This window comes from Bactrocera latifrons, unplaced genomic scaffold (genome assembly GCF_001853355.1).
Source record: "Bactrocera latifrons isolate USDA-ARS-PBARC rearing strain unplaced genomic scaffold, ASM185335v1 scaffold_12, whole genome shotgun sequence".
NCBI classification, from domain to species: Eukaryota; Metazoa; Arthropoda; class Insecta; order Diptera; family Tephritidae; genus Bactrocera; species Bactrocera latifrons.
Window position 1 is genome coordinate 2,124,591 of NW_017534630.1, and position 12,092 is coordinate 2,136,682.

General features: G+C 38.7%; 4 protein-coding genes across 4 annotated transcripts; 3 read left to right on the forward strand and 1 right to left on the reverse strand.

Annotated features, from left to right (window-relative positions):
• Window positions 1-3,563: 3,563 nt before the first annotated feature.
• LOC108978212 lies at window positions 3,564-4,725 on the forward strand. Its single transcript, XM_018948367.1, has 4 exons — window positions 3,564-3,861; window positions 3,924-4,091; window positions 4,154-4,502; window positions 4,560-4,725. Exons 1-4 carry the CDS (start codon window positions 3,564-3,566, stop codon window positions 4,723-4,725), a joined length of 981 nt encoding a protein of 326 aa, XP_018803912.1.
• A 358-nt stretch (window positions 4,726-5,083) lies between these two features.
• On the forward strand, window positions 5,084-7,660 carry LOC108978221 (nucleolar GTP-binding protein 1). The gene is made up of 4 exons (XM_018948375.1): window positions 5,084-5,222; window positions 5,412-5,686; window positions 5,764-6,094; window positions 6,170-7,660. The coding sequence occupies exons 1-4, from the start codon at window positions 5,175-5,177 to the stop codon at window positions 7,469-7,471; spliced, it is 1,956 nt and encodes a 651-aa protein (XP_018803920.1). The 5' UTR covers window positions 5,084-5,174; the 3' UTR covers window positions 7,472-7,660.
• LOC108978213 (putative odorant receptor 92a) lies at window positions 7,642-9,420 on the reverse strand. Its single transcript, XM_018948368.1, has 5 exons — window positions 8,888-9,420; window positions 8,672-8,845; window positions 8,407-8,608; window positions 7,793-7,948; window positions 7,642-7,720 (listed from the first exon to the last, which is right to left on the reverse strand). The coding sequence occupies exons 1-5, from the start codon at window positions 9,418-9,420 to the stop codon at window positions 7,673-7,675; spliced, it is 1,113 nt and encodes a 370-aa protein (XP_018803913.1). The 3' UTR covers window positions 7,642-7,672.
• Window positions 9,421-10,961: 1,541 nt separating this feature from the next.
• LOC108978270 (dynein light chain 1, axonemal) lies at window positions 10,962-11,692 on the forward strand. Its single transcript, XM_018948441.1, has 3 exons — window positions 10,962-11,113; window positions 11,178-11,289; window positions 11,352-11,692. Exons 1-3 carry the CDS (start codon window positions 10,962-10,964, stop codon window positions 11,652-11,654), a joined length of 567 nt encoding a protein of 188 aa, XP_018803986.1. The 3' UTR covers window positions 11,655-11,692.
• Window positions 11,693-12,092: the final 400 nt, after the last annotated feature.

Here is a 12,092-nt window from a genome sequence, read left to right on the forward strand (position 1 = left end):
AACTCTAAACTTTTAATTTTTAAACTTTTTGGAATTTTTACTTTTTTAATATAATATTTTTTCGTAAATTTTCTTTTAAATTTATATTTTCTTTCTTTTTACACACACAGTCCCACACATGAACACTAAAAGTGTTTTAAAACAAAACGAAAATATTTACGTAGAGAAGTTGAAAATTTCTTTGTACACTGCCGCTGCAAATAAGCGCAGTCTATAGTAGTCATTGTGTTTAGTTGTTAAGGTCACAAATAATGATTAGCGACGACGAATAAGTGAAGCTAAAAAGTAAACAATAGTTTTTTCTCGTATAAATGTGTAAGGCGTAGAGCAAAAGTGTAGAAGTGAATAAAAAAAGGACAAATATTTCTTCATTTTTTCTTCTGCACTTTGCTCCGTGCCAACTCGAGCTGCCCATAAATATGCAATTAATTAATTAATGTATTAACTTTAAGTTTATAGTAAGCCACGACACACGCTTCCTAGCAGAGCAAGTCTTTACATTTATTATAAAATATTGTATACCCAATACCACATACACTCACGCACACATACAAGCACACTTCAATGCAGTCAGTATATGTATGTAGACAGCGCAGATATTACTGGGCAATCAAAATTAAACGGTAAGATGAGAAGAAAACACAAAACAAAAAAAAAAAAAAGAAAGAAACAAAAATGTTTTAAAAAAGCAAAATATATAAGCTTAGAAAGATTGCGCTTTAATATCGCAAAGGTATAACACCTAAAAGTATGCAACACATGCTCCATGGCGCCTTTGTTCAGCTGCTACAAGTAAAAGTACTCATAGAAAATTTGAATTTTTTTTTTGGTGGTGGTCAATTTGTTACACTTAATCTTAATGCTTGGTTGGCGCGCCGCAGCAAAACGATCAAATATTACAACAAAAACATGCTTTCAGTTTTTGTGTAATTTGTATGTACAACGAATGCGCACAACCTGCTCAGGTGATACTATTAACTATTAATTCTAATATAACGTATGAATATTTAAATTATTAACCTATTCTCCTCTACATTGAAATTGTTTTTGTACAATTCGAAAAAATGTAGAAGTTTCAAGATTTAGAAGAAGAAAAAAATTTTTAAATTTGAAAGAGGAAAACTATTTTGAAAAATTTAAAATAACATTTTTTAACCCAAAAATATCAACTTTTCGTATTGGTTTTCATCACGAAGCCAAAAATTGAAGATTTGAAATAAAAAAAACAACAACTGTGAAGAAATGAGAAGAATATTGTGTATACTACGTACTATCTTGTCATTACAACTTAAATCTTACTATTTTAACTTTAATAATTTTTTTTTACTATTTAACTAAACGGTCAAATCAGATTTAAAGCGAACTAATTTATTTGTTAATTGAAATTATGTAGTATGGGAGGAAGAAGAAGACGATGTAACCTAAAAAAGTATGCGTTTAAAATTTATAAAATGTAAAGTGTGTCGTTATGGCGTGAAAATGAAATAAAAATGTACTTATAAAATTTATGAAAATAATAAAGGCCTTTAAATTGAAACGTCCAGAAAACTTTTCGTATATATGTTTGTGTGGTAAATGGCTGAATCTTTTGGAACCGGAAAAGAAGTAAGTTGCATAAAATATATATTTAGAAAAATGAGAGCTCTTACATATTCTTACAGTGGATTTTGTGATAAAAAGGGACCTAAGGTGAAATATTTGTGTTTTTGGACTTTAAAAACTTTATTTATAATGGTGATATATTGCTGTTGTTGTTATGATATAATATTCGAACGACATGACCTCCCTGAACTATATCAATGTCGTCGTAGTATATCTCATACAGCTCATCGTTCCATCGAATGCGATATTCGCCGTGTCCAACGTGTAAAGTATCATAAATCTTCCACAGAACCTTTCTCTCGAAAACTCGCAATGTGAACCCATTATATGTCGTCATCGTCCATGCTTCTGCACCATAGAGCAGAACGGGAATAATGAGTGACTTATACAATTTTGTTTTTCTTCATCGAGAGAGGATTTTACTTCTAATTGCCTGTTGGCAAGAGATATTCTGGTTCCAAGATAGACGAAATTATCTATGACTTTGAAGTTTTGACTGTCAACAGTGACGTGGGAGCCAAGTCCAGTGTGCTACGACTATTTGTGTAATGACAGAAGATATTTCGAAGATTGTGGGATCTCTCTTTTTGTGGATTGGCCAAAGCACACTTAAATTCCAATCCTATTATATGCTACAAAGAAGCTGTTGCTTGCCCCTAACATTGTGGGGTAGGAAATAAAATTTTTATGTTAAATAAAATTTTTTAGTGGCGGAAGTACTGAGTACTAAGTTCTTTATTTATATGTTATTGAATTTATGAACTTCACTTAAAAACAAATAAGGAAGAAGCCATACAATAGTCTCATAAGTATGGCTTCACTCTCAAACACCACCGATTGGGTGATAAGGTTCAAGAAAGTTCTCATCTCATCGTTAGAGACATGCGGGGACTGTAGTTAGTATGTCGGGTCTTCATCCTGTTATTATATGAAGTTAAGTATTCTGTCACATTTGAAGCTTATTCGTCTACGTGCAACATATCGGTGCTGCGTTGTTTATGATTGGCTAGCCGGTTGCCTGGTAAGGTGCCAACAAGGCAAGTATTCCCGTATAGCGACTAGAGGATTTTGTTGCGGCTTTGTACTTTGGCAATAATCGCGGTCGTATGTGGAGCTAAAAAATACTGACTATTGCATATAACATCTAACATCATATTGTTGTTAACAGTCCGAATTTTAACGCAGTATACTGTGATATTTACATGCAGGCTGTACTCCTTCGTCCAGTGCGTAAATATAGTCCTTACGGATTTAGTAAAAAAAGAGGGTTAGGTTTCTTGTACAAAATATGTGAGAAAGATCGGTGATATGTATGTAGCTGTTCAGTTTTGAATACAAAACATCAATTCCATTGTTTGACGGCAATATTGTATGAGGTGATGGAAATTCCTTTTGGTGGTTAAGGGAGTTTCGATTTATAGTAGTTAAACAGTAGCGGGGAGAGCACACATCCCTGCGGAATCCACTGTTTAATGCTTCACAACAGAGAATTCTGAATACTTATTCATGGTCTACCTGCTCAGCCTTGAGGGAACGCAGATTGTTCGATATCTTCTAGTAGCGTTGCTTGATTGTGCCAAAAGCTTTTGACAAGTCCAATGCTACTAATGTTCTCAATAGATACCCTTCAATACATGCCAAAAAAAAAAAAAATTTTTTAAATTTGAAATTTTACAACAAGAACAATTATCAAAAAATTTGGACTCACTTGTCATAGTATGATAACTAAATTAGCATTTAGTAACGCTCCAAAGTCCCTTGCTATCCATACAACTAATTACGACGTAGGCATTCACAGAAACAACATTTCGAACAAGTTGAATGCTAATGAAAAGGTCGACAGTTGAGCGACAGAAAAACTATTATAACCTTTTCTTGATTGGCACACACGCAAATGTTTCACCTTCAAATCCCTCTAGGCGCCGCAGGCACAGGCATAGTTCATGACAGTCTGCAACAGAATGCCAACAGCACGAGTACTAACGCGGCTACTTCTATTCACCATTGGTATTTCACACAACAAGGCGACATGTCCGCGCGGCACACATTTGGATAAATTGAAATTTAGTCTCGTACGCACTTGTCAACGCTCAGAAATGCCGGCAATCGCCTATAAGAATGTATTTACCTTGGAGGATTGCGTGCGTGAGGGGAAGTTAGCGCGCGGCTTAGCTTTGAATTTTGGCACGCGTTTAAGAAGCAAGCAGATGGTGGGGGGTAGTGATGCTTTTGCAATACTGCTAACGAGATTGCAACAAAGTATGAAGGGAAACGTTAATTTTAGTTTAATCCTTAAAATAAAATTAATTTTTACTTCAAAGTTACGCGTCCAAATTCGACACACAATAAGGAAAATCGCCGAAGCGTTTGGCAGCAGCCACAACACCACTTCAATTGTCACATACTCGCTTGCCCCGAGAACAACACAATCCGTAGTCTGGTGAATGACAGTCGCTACGATTACTACAGCTTATATGGCGAGCCAATCGGTGGGTGTGTGTGCCGACAAATGCAGAATGAATTTTATATTTTTGCCATTTTTTTTATATAGCAACACGCAATTACACCTGCGTACCACAAGTGGGCTTGTTTCAGTTGCAGGTGAGGTCGGCGAGTTTCGTTAATGCCACACTGTATTGCCGCAATGCAACAGATATTGGTGGCGTGGCCATGTTGGCGCATGTTGCGTCAGCATTACGCACGGATGCGTTTGCGGCGCTGCTACGCAACTATAATGAGGCAGCGAGGCAACAGCGGGAACGTCAGCACACCTTGGCTTATGTGGGACTGCATTTCAATCGCTCCTACAGCAGTGAAGCTATTGAGTATAGAAATACGGAACAAGAGCACTTACATTGCTTTCAATACGCAGCGTGGGCGCCGGGTCATCCACTTACTGGGTAATTATTGATGAACGGTTTTTGCTGTAAGTTTTGCTAGAAAGTTGTTCATTTCAGTGAAATACTTGCGAATGTAAGCTGTGTTGCAGTGAGCGATGGTAACACCTGGCTGACGGTAGATTGTGAGCGTGAATTGCCTTCTATATGCGAGATTTATACGTCGAGAAGTGTTTTGAATGAAACGTTTATTACTGTCGGTACATGTGCACCCAAAACTCCATAATATCCTAAACTTCTTTCACTTTACTTTAAGAACTTAAAGAAAAAAATAAGTACTAACGCAAAAATAAATAATAAAAAGCAAATACCACCTGCAATAGACGTTTTCTGTAAGCACAGTTAAATTTCCGAACGGAAGCTCTTCGACATTCCAATTACAACTCAGCTAGACTACAATAGGTGGCGCCACAATTAATTAAAACCCAGAGAACGTAATTATACGTCTGAGAACGTTTATCATGAAAGACGTTCTCTGTAAAATATACGTTCTCTGATATAACTGACAAATTAACTTAGTTGGCAACGCTTCGCGCAACAGCTGACATTTCTGTTTTACGGCATTGCCATTCCTTCCCTTTTCATTTTGCATTGCACCGCGTGTGTTTGATACGCAACGCAATCGCATTTAAATTTTATATTTTATTGTGAAAAGAAGTAAATTTGCACAACAAAATGAGTTTGTACAACTTCAAAAAGATTATGGTGGTTCCGCCAGCAAAGGTATGTGAAAATACCACTTCTACTTTTAACCGAAACAAAAGTGAAGTGAGTGTGCTTTGAATTTGTTGCGGAGCACTTCGCATATAACCTCACTCTCCTTCGCTTTTGTTGTCTGTTTACAAACTATTGTGAAATTTCATATTTGTTAATATTTATGCACATTTGTTTATTTTACAAAAACAATGGTAGGACTTCATCGATATTATGCTCTCAAAGACACAGCGAAAGACACCGACTGTTGTGCACAAGGGTTATAAGATATCGCGTATTCGTGCCTTCTACACACGCAAAGTCAAGTACACGCAACAGAATTTCCACGATCGTCTGTCACAGATTATACAGGATTTTCCGAAACTAGATGACGTACATCCATTCTATGCCGATTTAATGAATGTGTTGTACGATAAGGACCATTACAAATTGGCTTTGGGTCAGCTGAACACAGCTAGGCACTTAATTGACAAGTGAGTTCATTTTTTGTTTACAATTAGCCACGTGCAAATTATCTGTTTATTTTTTTTTCAACAATTCTAATTTATAGCGTTGCCAAAGATTATGTGCGTTTGTTGAAATATGGTGATTCGCTTTATCGTTGCAAGCAGCTTAAAAAAGCAGCGCTGGGTCGTATGGCCACAATTTTAAAGAAGCAAGCTTCGAATCTTACATATTTGGAGCAAGTGCGTCAACATTTATCACGTTTGCCTACCATTGATCCCTATTCACGTACAATTATCATTTGTGGTTTCCCCAATGTGGGCAAGTCATCATTTATCAATAAAATTACACGCGCCGATGTGGAAGTGCAGCCATATGCTTTCACCACCAAGTCCCTATATGTAGGACACACAGATTACAAGTATTTGCGCTGGCAGGTAAGTTAACATACTATATTGATATCTGAGATATGTATGGTACTATTTATATTTCCGTTTTACCCTGTACTTTAGGTCATCGACACACCCGGTATTTTAGATCATCCACTCGAGGAACGTAACGTCATCGAAATGCAAGCCATTACCGCCTTGGCACATTTGCGTTCTTGTGTGCTCTACTTCATGGATATCTCTGAACAATGCGGTCATTCAATAGAAGAACAAGTACAATTGTTCGAGAGCATCAAACCGCTATTCACAAACAAGCCATTGATTTTGGCCATTAATAAAATCGATATAATTGGTCTTGAAGATCTATCAGAGGACAAACGTGAAATCATCACCAAATTACAAGAAGATAAAAATGTGCCCGTTATGTTCACATCCACAGTCAGTGAAGAGGGTGTTATGGAAGTGAAAAGTGAAGCCTGTGAGCGTCTGCTTTCATACCGTGTCGAGCAAAAGATGCGCACAAAGAAGGTAGATAATATACTAAATCGTCTGCATGTAGCAGAACCCAAACCGCGCGATGATAAGGTACGTGCTCCATGCATACCCGAGCAAGCTTTGGCACGTCTCGAAATGAAAGCAGAGAAAGCGGAACGTAAACGCAAACTCGAGCGTGATATCGAGGAAGAAATGGGCGATGATTACACTTTGGATCTGCAAAAGAACTACACCGAAATACCCGAAGAGGAGCGCTACGATGTTATACCCGAATTTTGGGATGGCCACAACATTGCCGACTACATCGATCCCGATATCTTCTCCAAATTGGAAGAACTCGAACACGAAGAGGGTATACGCGAAGAAGGCGGTGTATACGCTCTACCTGATATGACCATGGATGAAACGCTCAAGGAGATACGCGAAATGGCAAAACAAATACGCGGAAAGCGCTTTGAGCTGCGCGATGACCGTCGTCTGGCATCGAAAAAGAACAAGCCAGCAATTCCACGTCACAAGCAACCCAAGGTACGTGATCGTTCGGTCGCTAAGCTGCGTGAAACCATGGAGAATCTGGGCGTCGACATGTCCGGCACCGAAAATGCCAACTTCACAAAATCCGTTGTCGATCTGCGACGCGGTGTGGTAGCTGTTGGCACCAAAGAGTTGAAGAAACCACTGCTGGACAAGGAATCGTCCGCAATAGTGAAGCGCACAGGACAGCCATTGAAACGTGCGCCAGCGCGTGATACAATGGGCGTCAAGAACGTGGCGATGAAGAAGAAGGCACAACTGATGGCGAAACGTGACATTGCTAAGAAGGTGACACGACTGGGATTGAAGGGCGAAGCTGATCGCTTTATCGGCACCAAAATGCCCAAGCATTTGTACTCAGGCAAACGAGGTACGGGCAAAACGGACAGACGTTAAGCGTGCAGCAATTTGGCGGCGGGGCTGCTGTTGGGAGGGCAAAATGTTGAAACCTTTAGCTTTTATTTTTATTGTTTTTGGAATTGTAACAAACTCGATAATGTACTTTTACATTGCGCTATGAAACAATTTGTGTATTTAACTAATAAATATGTGAATTTTGGATTGCATTTCATTACAACAACAAACTATGCTTTTCACTTATGTTGTCTTCAAAACTGTGAAAATTTGATAAGCGGTGCTTAGAACCTGTAAATAATTTAAAAAACGCAATTTCAGCTATTTTTATATGCTGATAAGAAGCGTTAAATGTGGCTTTACCTGTTTGAGTGTGATTAGTGAAACGTCTGATATGCCAGCTACGTTTAAAGCGATGGGCCGATAAGTGCGTACCATCATAAATAAAACGAGACGCTTATAAACCGGTGAGCCATCAGTCCAATTGTGTGCGTAAACAGCGGTAAAGAGATTCGCACTCTGCCAACGGTAAAATAAAAAGAATCAAGAAAGAAATTTAACTTTGGCTGTAGTGAAGCTGCAATATCCTTCATAAACTAGAAAAGCTCTTATTTTGATTTTGATCTGTCAGTTTGTATGGTAGCTTCATCATATAGTGGTATCATTTGAATATTATGTACGGAGATTAAAGCACTGCCTTGGATAATAATCTGTCCAAAAAGTTTGCTAAATGAAAACTTGATTTTGAGCGATCCGACAAATGATTTTGGGGAAAAAAACGTTTGCATAATTTCAGATCGATATCTGAAAAACTGAAACTGGTTTTTGTAGTTATATGCAGACCGACGCAGACAGACGGATAACGCAAATCAACTCAGCTCGTCTGCCTTCTTTCTGGGTTTTAAAAATTAAATGTCAAACTTAATATACCCTGTGCGGGAACAAAGAAATTGAAAATTGGTGGGCGCGGCACTTACGCTATCCATCAGTTTGTCACCATAGTAGCACGTGATGACAACTTGCTTCATTTCGTAGCCGAGTAGAAGAAACACTTTCAAAGCGAAAACGAAGGAGACATCATCGAGTAGCTGATAGGCGCTAAAGCAAAGTATAAATGATGAAGAGGCCAAACTGAAAAGTATCGACGGCGCAAAGATGCTATTCACATCCTTCGCGATTCTAAGAATAAATAATAGAAAACACTGTGACCCTATGCATTCTACATTATCAAACGTCACTCACGTCAAAATCTGCTGATGATACTCAATAATCGATTTCAGCGCATTTAAACTACCTTCCTCGGCCGGTTGTAGCTCTTTAATGCGCTGCGCCAACAAATCCAAGTGCAACATCAGCTGCGACACCGAACTGAAGAGACACAAATCGGCGCTTAATATAATAAAGGCCGCACAAAAGCTGCAAAAACACGCGAATAACAAATAGACGATGTAAACGAACAGTGATTGCTCCAATGGCACGGGATACCAGAAAAGTGTAGGCATGATATATGAGTAGACGCCGCTGGACCATAGGTCGTAGAATGATTGCATTATAGGATAAGTTAAGTACACGATCAAAATGTATTTGAAGAAATTATAGAGCAACGTTTGTACGTGAGCATAAATGCGCAGATAATGCTCCAATTTGTAGTGGCGCTCCACCGCAGCACTCGGGTATAGCGCTGCCAGTTGACAGTGACTCCTCAGCAGCAGGCGACGATTGTAGACGAGAAAGAGTATCTTACCGCCGCTAACGGTGGTGTAGTTGAGCAGCCCCGCGGCGGCGGATTGCTCGGCAAAAGTGCGTCCTGGCTCCAGTATATAGCCGATCTGATGCAGAAACATTAGCGCAATGGTGACCACAATCAGTATGCGCTGGTATTTGGAACACGGTATTTCCGGTTGCTGCAAGAGAATGCCAAAAAATTTTAAATACCTAACTGGGCCGGCGGTGAAGCGTGCAAAATTTGTATTGCGTTCGATGGCGTTCATGGCGCGTTATTTAAAATAAGGTCGCAAACGGATATTGCACTGTGTGGGGTAAAAGCTCTTGCTACGGCTTTTATAAATAAGTTCTTATGCGCGTAAAATTTATTTTCCTGTTGAGTTGCTAACACATGGCATTAACGGTAAATTGGCTTGACACATTTTTTGTCCCATGCAATTTTGAACCTGTAACCGCAGAAACGCCTTTTTGCCATTTTTTTTAAATATCAAGTCAGTTTCTTTAAAAGGTTTTGCAGCAAATTGTTATATTAATGATGAGGTTGCTTCCTGGTGCTATAATCAACGCGAATGTCAAGGTCAAATTGTTTAAGAAAAATGCTTTCAACTTGTTTTGCAGTAATAATTTATTTATAGGCATTTTGTGGTGTGAAAATCTTTTTTGAGGTATAATTGAGTTTTTCGCCGATTATGACAGCTCCGCACTGACGGCGTAGGTCCTAGCGCCCTTATATAAAATTATGATAAATTTATTGTTATTGTAATAAAACAAAACATGAAAACAACGTTATCTTCGGTTGCACCGAAGCTAGAATACCCCTCACATATAAAGAAGCTTTCATACAAGAACACTAGATTTTGATTGTTCAGTTTGTATGCCAGCTATATGATCTAGAAGTCCGATCTGTACAATTTCTTTAGATATTATAGCGTTGGTTAGAACAATAATCCATGCCACATTTCGGGAAGATATTTCGTCAAATAAATTTTTTTTTTCACAAGAACTTAAATTTGACCGTTCAGTTTGTAAGACAGCTACATATATGTACATATGTATGCTATAGTGATGCAGTATCGACCGTTTCGACAAATGAGCAGCTCCCAGAAAAGAATAGAACGTGTGCCAAATTTTAGATCAATGTAGACAAGGTATACAAAATATTTTTTCAATATTTGTAGGAATGTAGGTGTGAAATTAGTCCTTAGGTCCGACTGAATTGCTTAGGATTACGAACAAATTTTTTAGTGACCAAAAATTAAGGGGTTTTATAGTTGGCAAGTCCAAAAAAAGTCGTATGTCAGTCTAAAAGGTGTTGGTGAAGTAACAATACTCGTTCCAGTCCTCTCTCGATGAACAAAAACCTAACTCTACAAGTCACTTATCATCCCCACCCTGCTATATAATGAGTCGGCGTTACGACGTTACGTTTTCGAGAGAAGGGTTCTGCGGAAGATTTATGGTCCTTGGCGCATTGGCAGCGGTGAAGACCGCAGTCGATGGAACGATGAGCTGTACGAGGTATACGACGACATTGCCATAGCTCGGCGAATAAAGAGGCAGCGGCTCCGCTGGCTAAGTCACTCATGCCATGGAGTGGATGAAACACCCCAACTCTGAGAGATTACGATGCAATACAGGTGGAGAAGGACCTGGCTACACTTGGAATCTCCAATTGGCGCAAAACAGTGAAAAGCCTTCAATTGTTTAGCCAGTCCTGTAGTCATAACAACCCAAATGTTTTATCAATTGACATCACTACAAGAAAACAACTTTTTGCAAGATTTTGAGCACTCAATTTCATTAAACAATGTCAAAAGCCACAACAATCAAGGAAGCACTGAAACGTTGGGAAGAACGTGAACAACAAAGCGCCGTCGAGTCCAAAGTGATCGAGTTGCAATTTCAGTGGCCGCCAATCGAGAAAATGGACAACACGCTCAGCAACTTGGTTAATTGTGAGTAAGTGTGTTAGCTTGCAATCTAAAATAATAGCATACAAATTAACTTACTAACCATTTGGTAGACGGCTGAGTCTCTCTACAAATATGATCGAGAAGATTTTCGGCTTGAATGGCATGAAAAACTTGCGTGTGCTCTCTTTGTCGCGGAATTACATTAAAAATGTTTCAGGTTTGGTACGTTCTGTTTGGCAAATATTTATTAAAAACTCGCTAATTGCTTTTGCATTTCTTCACAGGAAGCCGTCGCCGACACACTCATCGAGCTGTGGCTTAGTTATAATTTAATTGAAAAGCTGAAGGGTCTCTCTGCATTGAAAGGTTTAAAAATTCTTTATATTAGTAATAATTTAATCAAAGATTGGAGTGAGCTTACACGACTGCAAGAACTCGAAACGCTGGAGGATCTTGTGGTGGTAGGAAACCCAATATCCGAAGGCATGGATGAGGCCACATGGCGCGCTGAGTGTATCAAACGTTTGCCCACAATACGGAAGTTGGATGGTGAACCGGTGGTGTTGAACGAAGAACCAGTCTTATAAATGTCATAATGTAATTTAAGTTTTTAGGGTTAGAATGATATTTTTGGAAATTAATAGCAATAAAGATGCAGCTATGAAGTTAGGGTATACAGACTTTAAAATTACTATTTTCGTATGAATATATACTATCCGAGCAATAATTTTAGCAGGTGTAGCCTTTTCGAGCGTCTTCCACCAGATAAATTATGGGCTGACTACCTTTCATAGAGTCAACACAATATCTTTGGTGAGCCTTTTCCTTAGAGCTCCTCTACAGCATTATAAGGCAACCAATTCCTTACTAATTCTGCTCCTTAATATTTGGCCTCCACTAATGCTTCTGTCAAGGATGAGCCTTAGCTATTTGACCTTTTCAACAGGTTGAAGGCGTAAGCCCCCGAAAGAGGGAAGATGTACGTTTGGGATCTTATATTTCTTAGTAAATAAAACCATTTAAGT

Bases quoted from the DNA above. Each gene is read 5' to 3' on its own strand.
- LOC108978212 (XM_018948367.1), top strand. From the start codon at position 3,564: ATGCCAACAGCACGAGTACTAACGCGGCTACTTCTATTCACCATTGGT. The intron at 3,862-3,923 runs GTATGAAGGGAA...TTTACTTCAAAG, and splicing joins GCTAACGAGATTGCAACAAA to TTACGCGTCCAAATTCGACA. The intron at 4,092-4,153 runs GTGGGTGTGTGT...TTTTTTATATAG, and splicing joins CTTATATGGCGAGCCAATCG to CAACACGCAATTACACCTGC.
- LOC108978221 (XM_018948375.1), top strand. From the start codon at position 5,175: ATGAGTTTGTACAACTTCAAAAAGATTATGGTGGTTCCGCCAGCAAAG. The intron at 5,223-5,411 runs GTATGTGAAAAT...AAACAATGGTAG, and splicing joins TGGTGGTTCCGCCAGCAAAG to GACTTCATCGATATTATGCT. The intron at 5,687-5,763 runs GTGAGTTCATTT...TCTAATTTATAG, and splicing joins GCTAGGCACTTAATTGACAA to CGTTGCCAAAGATTATGTGC.
- LOC108978213 (XM_018948368.1), bottom strand. From the start codon at position 9,420: ATGAACGCCATCGAACGCAATACAAATTTTGCACGCTTCACCGCCGGC. The intron at 8,846-8,887 runs GTTCGTTTACAT...GTGTTTTTGCAG, and splicing joins GTGCCATTGGAGCAATCACT to CTTTTGTGCGGCCTTTATTA. The intron at 7,721-7,792 runs GTAAAGCCACAT...AATTATTTACAG, and splicing joins CACTAATCACACTCAAACAG to GTTCTAAGCACCGCTTATCA.
- LOC108978270 (XM_018948441.1), top strand. From the start codon at position 10,962: ATGTCAAAAGCCACAACAATCAAGGAAGCACTGAAACGTTGGGAAGAA. The intron at 11,114-11,177 runs GTAAGTGTGTTA...ACCATTTGGTAG, and splicing joins AGCAACTTGGTTAATTGTGA to ACGGCTGAGTCTCTCTACAA. The intron at 11,290-11,351 runs GTACGTTCTGTT...ATTTCTTCACAG, and splicing joins TTAAAAATGTTTCAGGTTTG to GAAGCCGTCGCCGACACACT.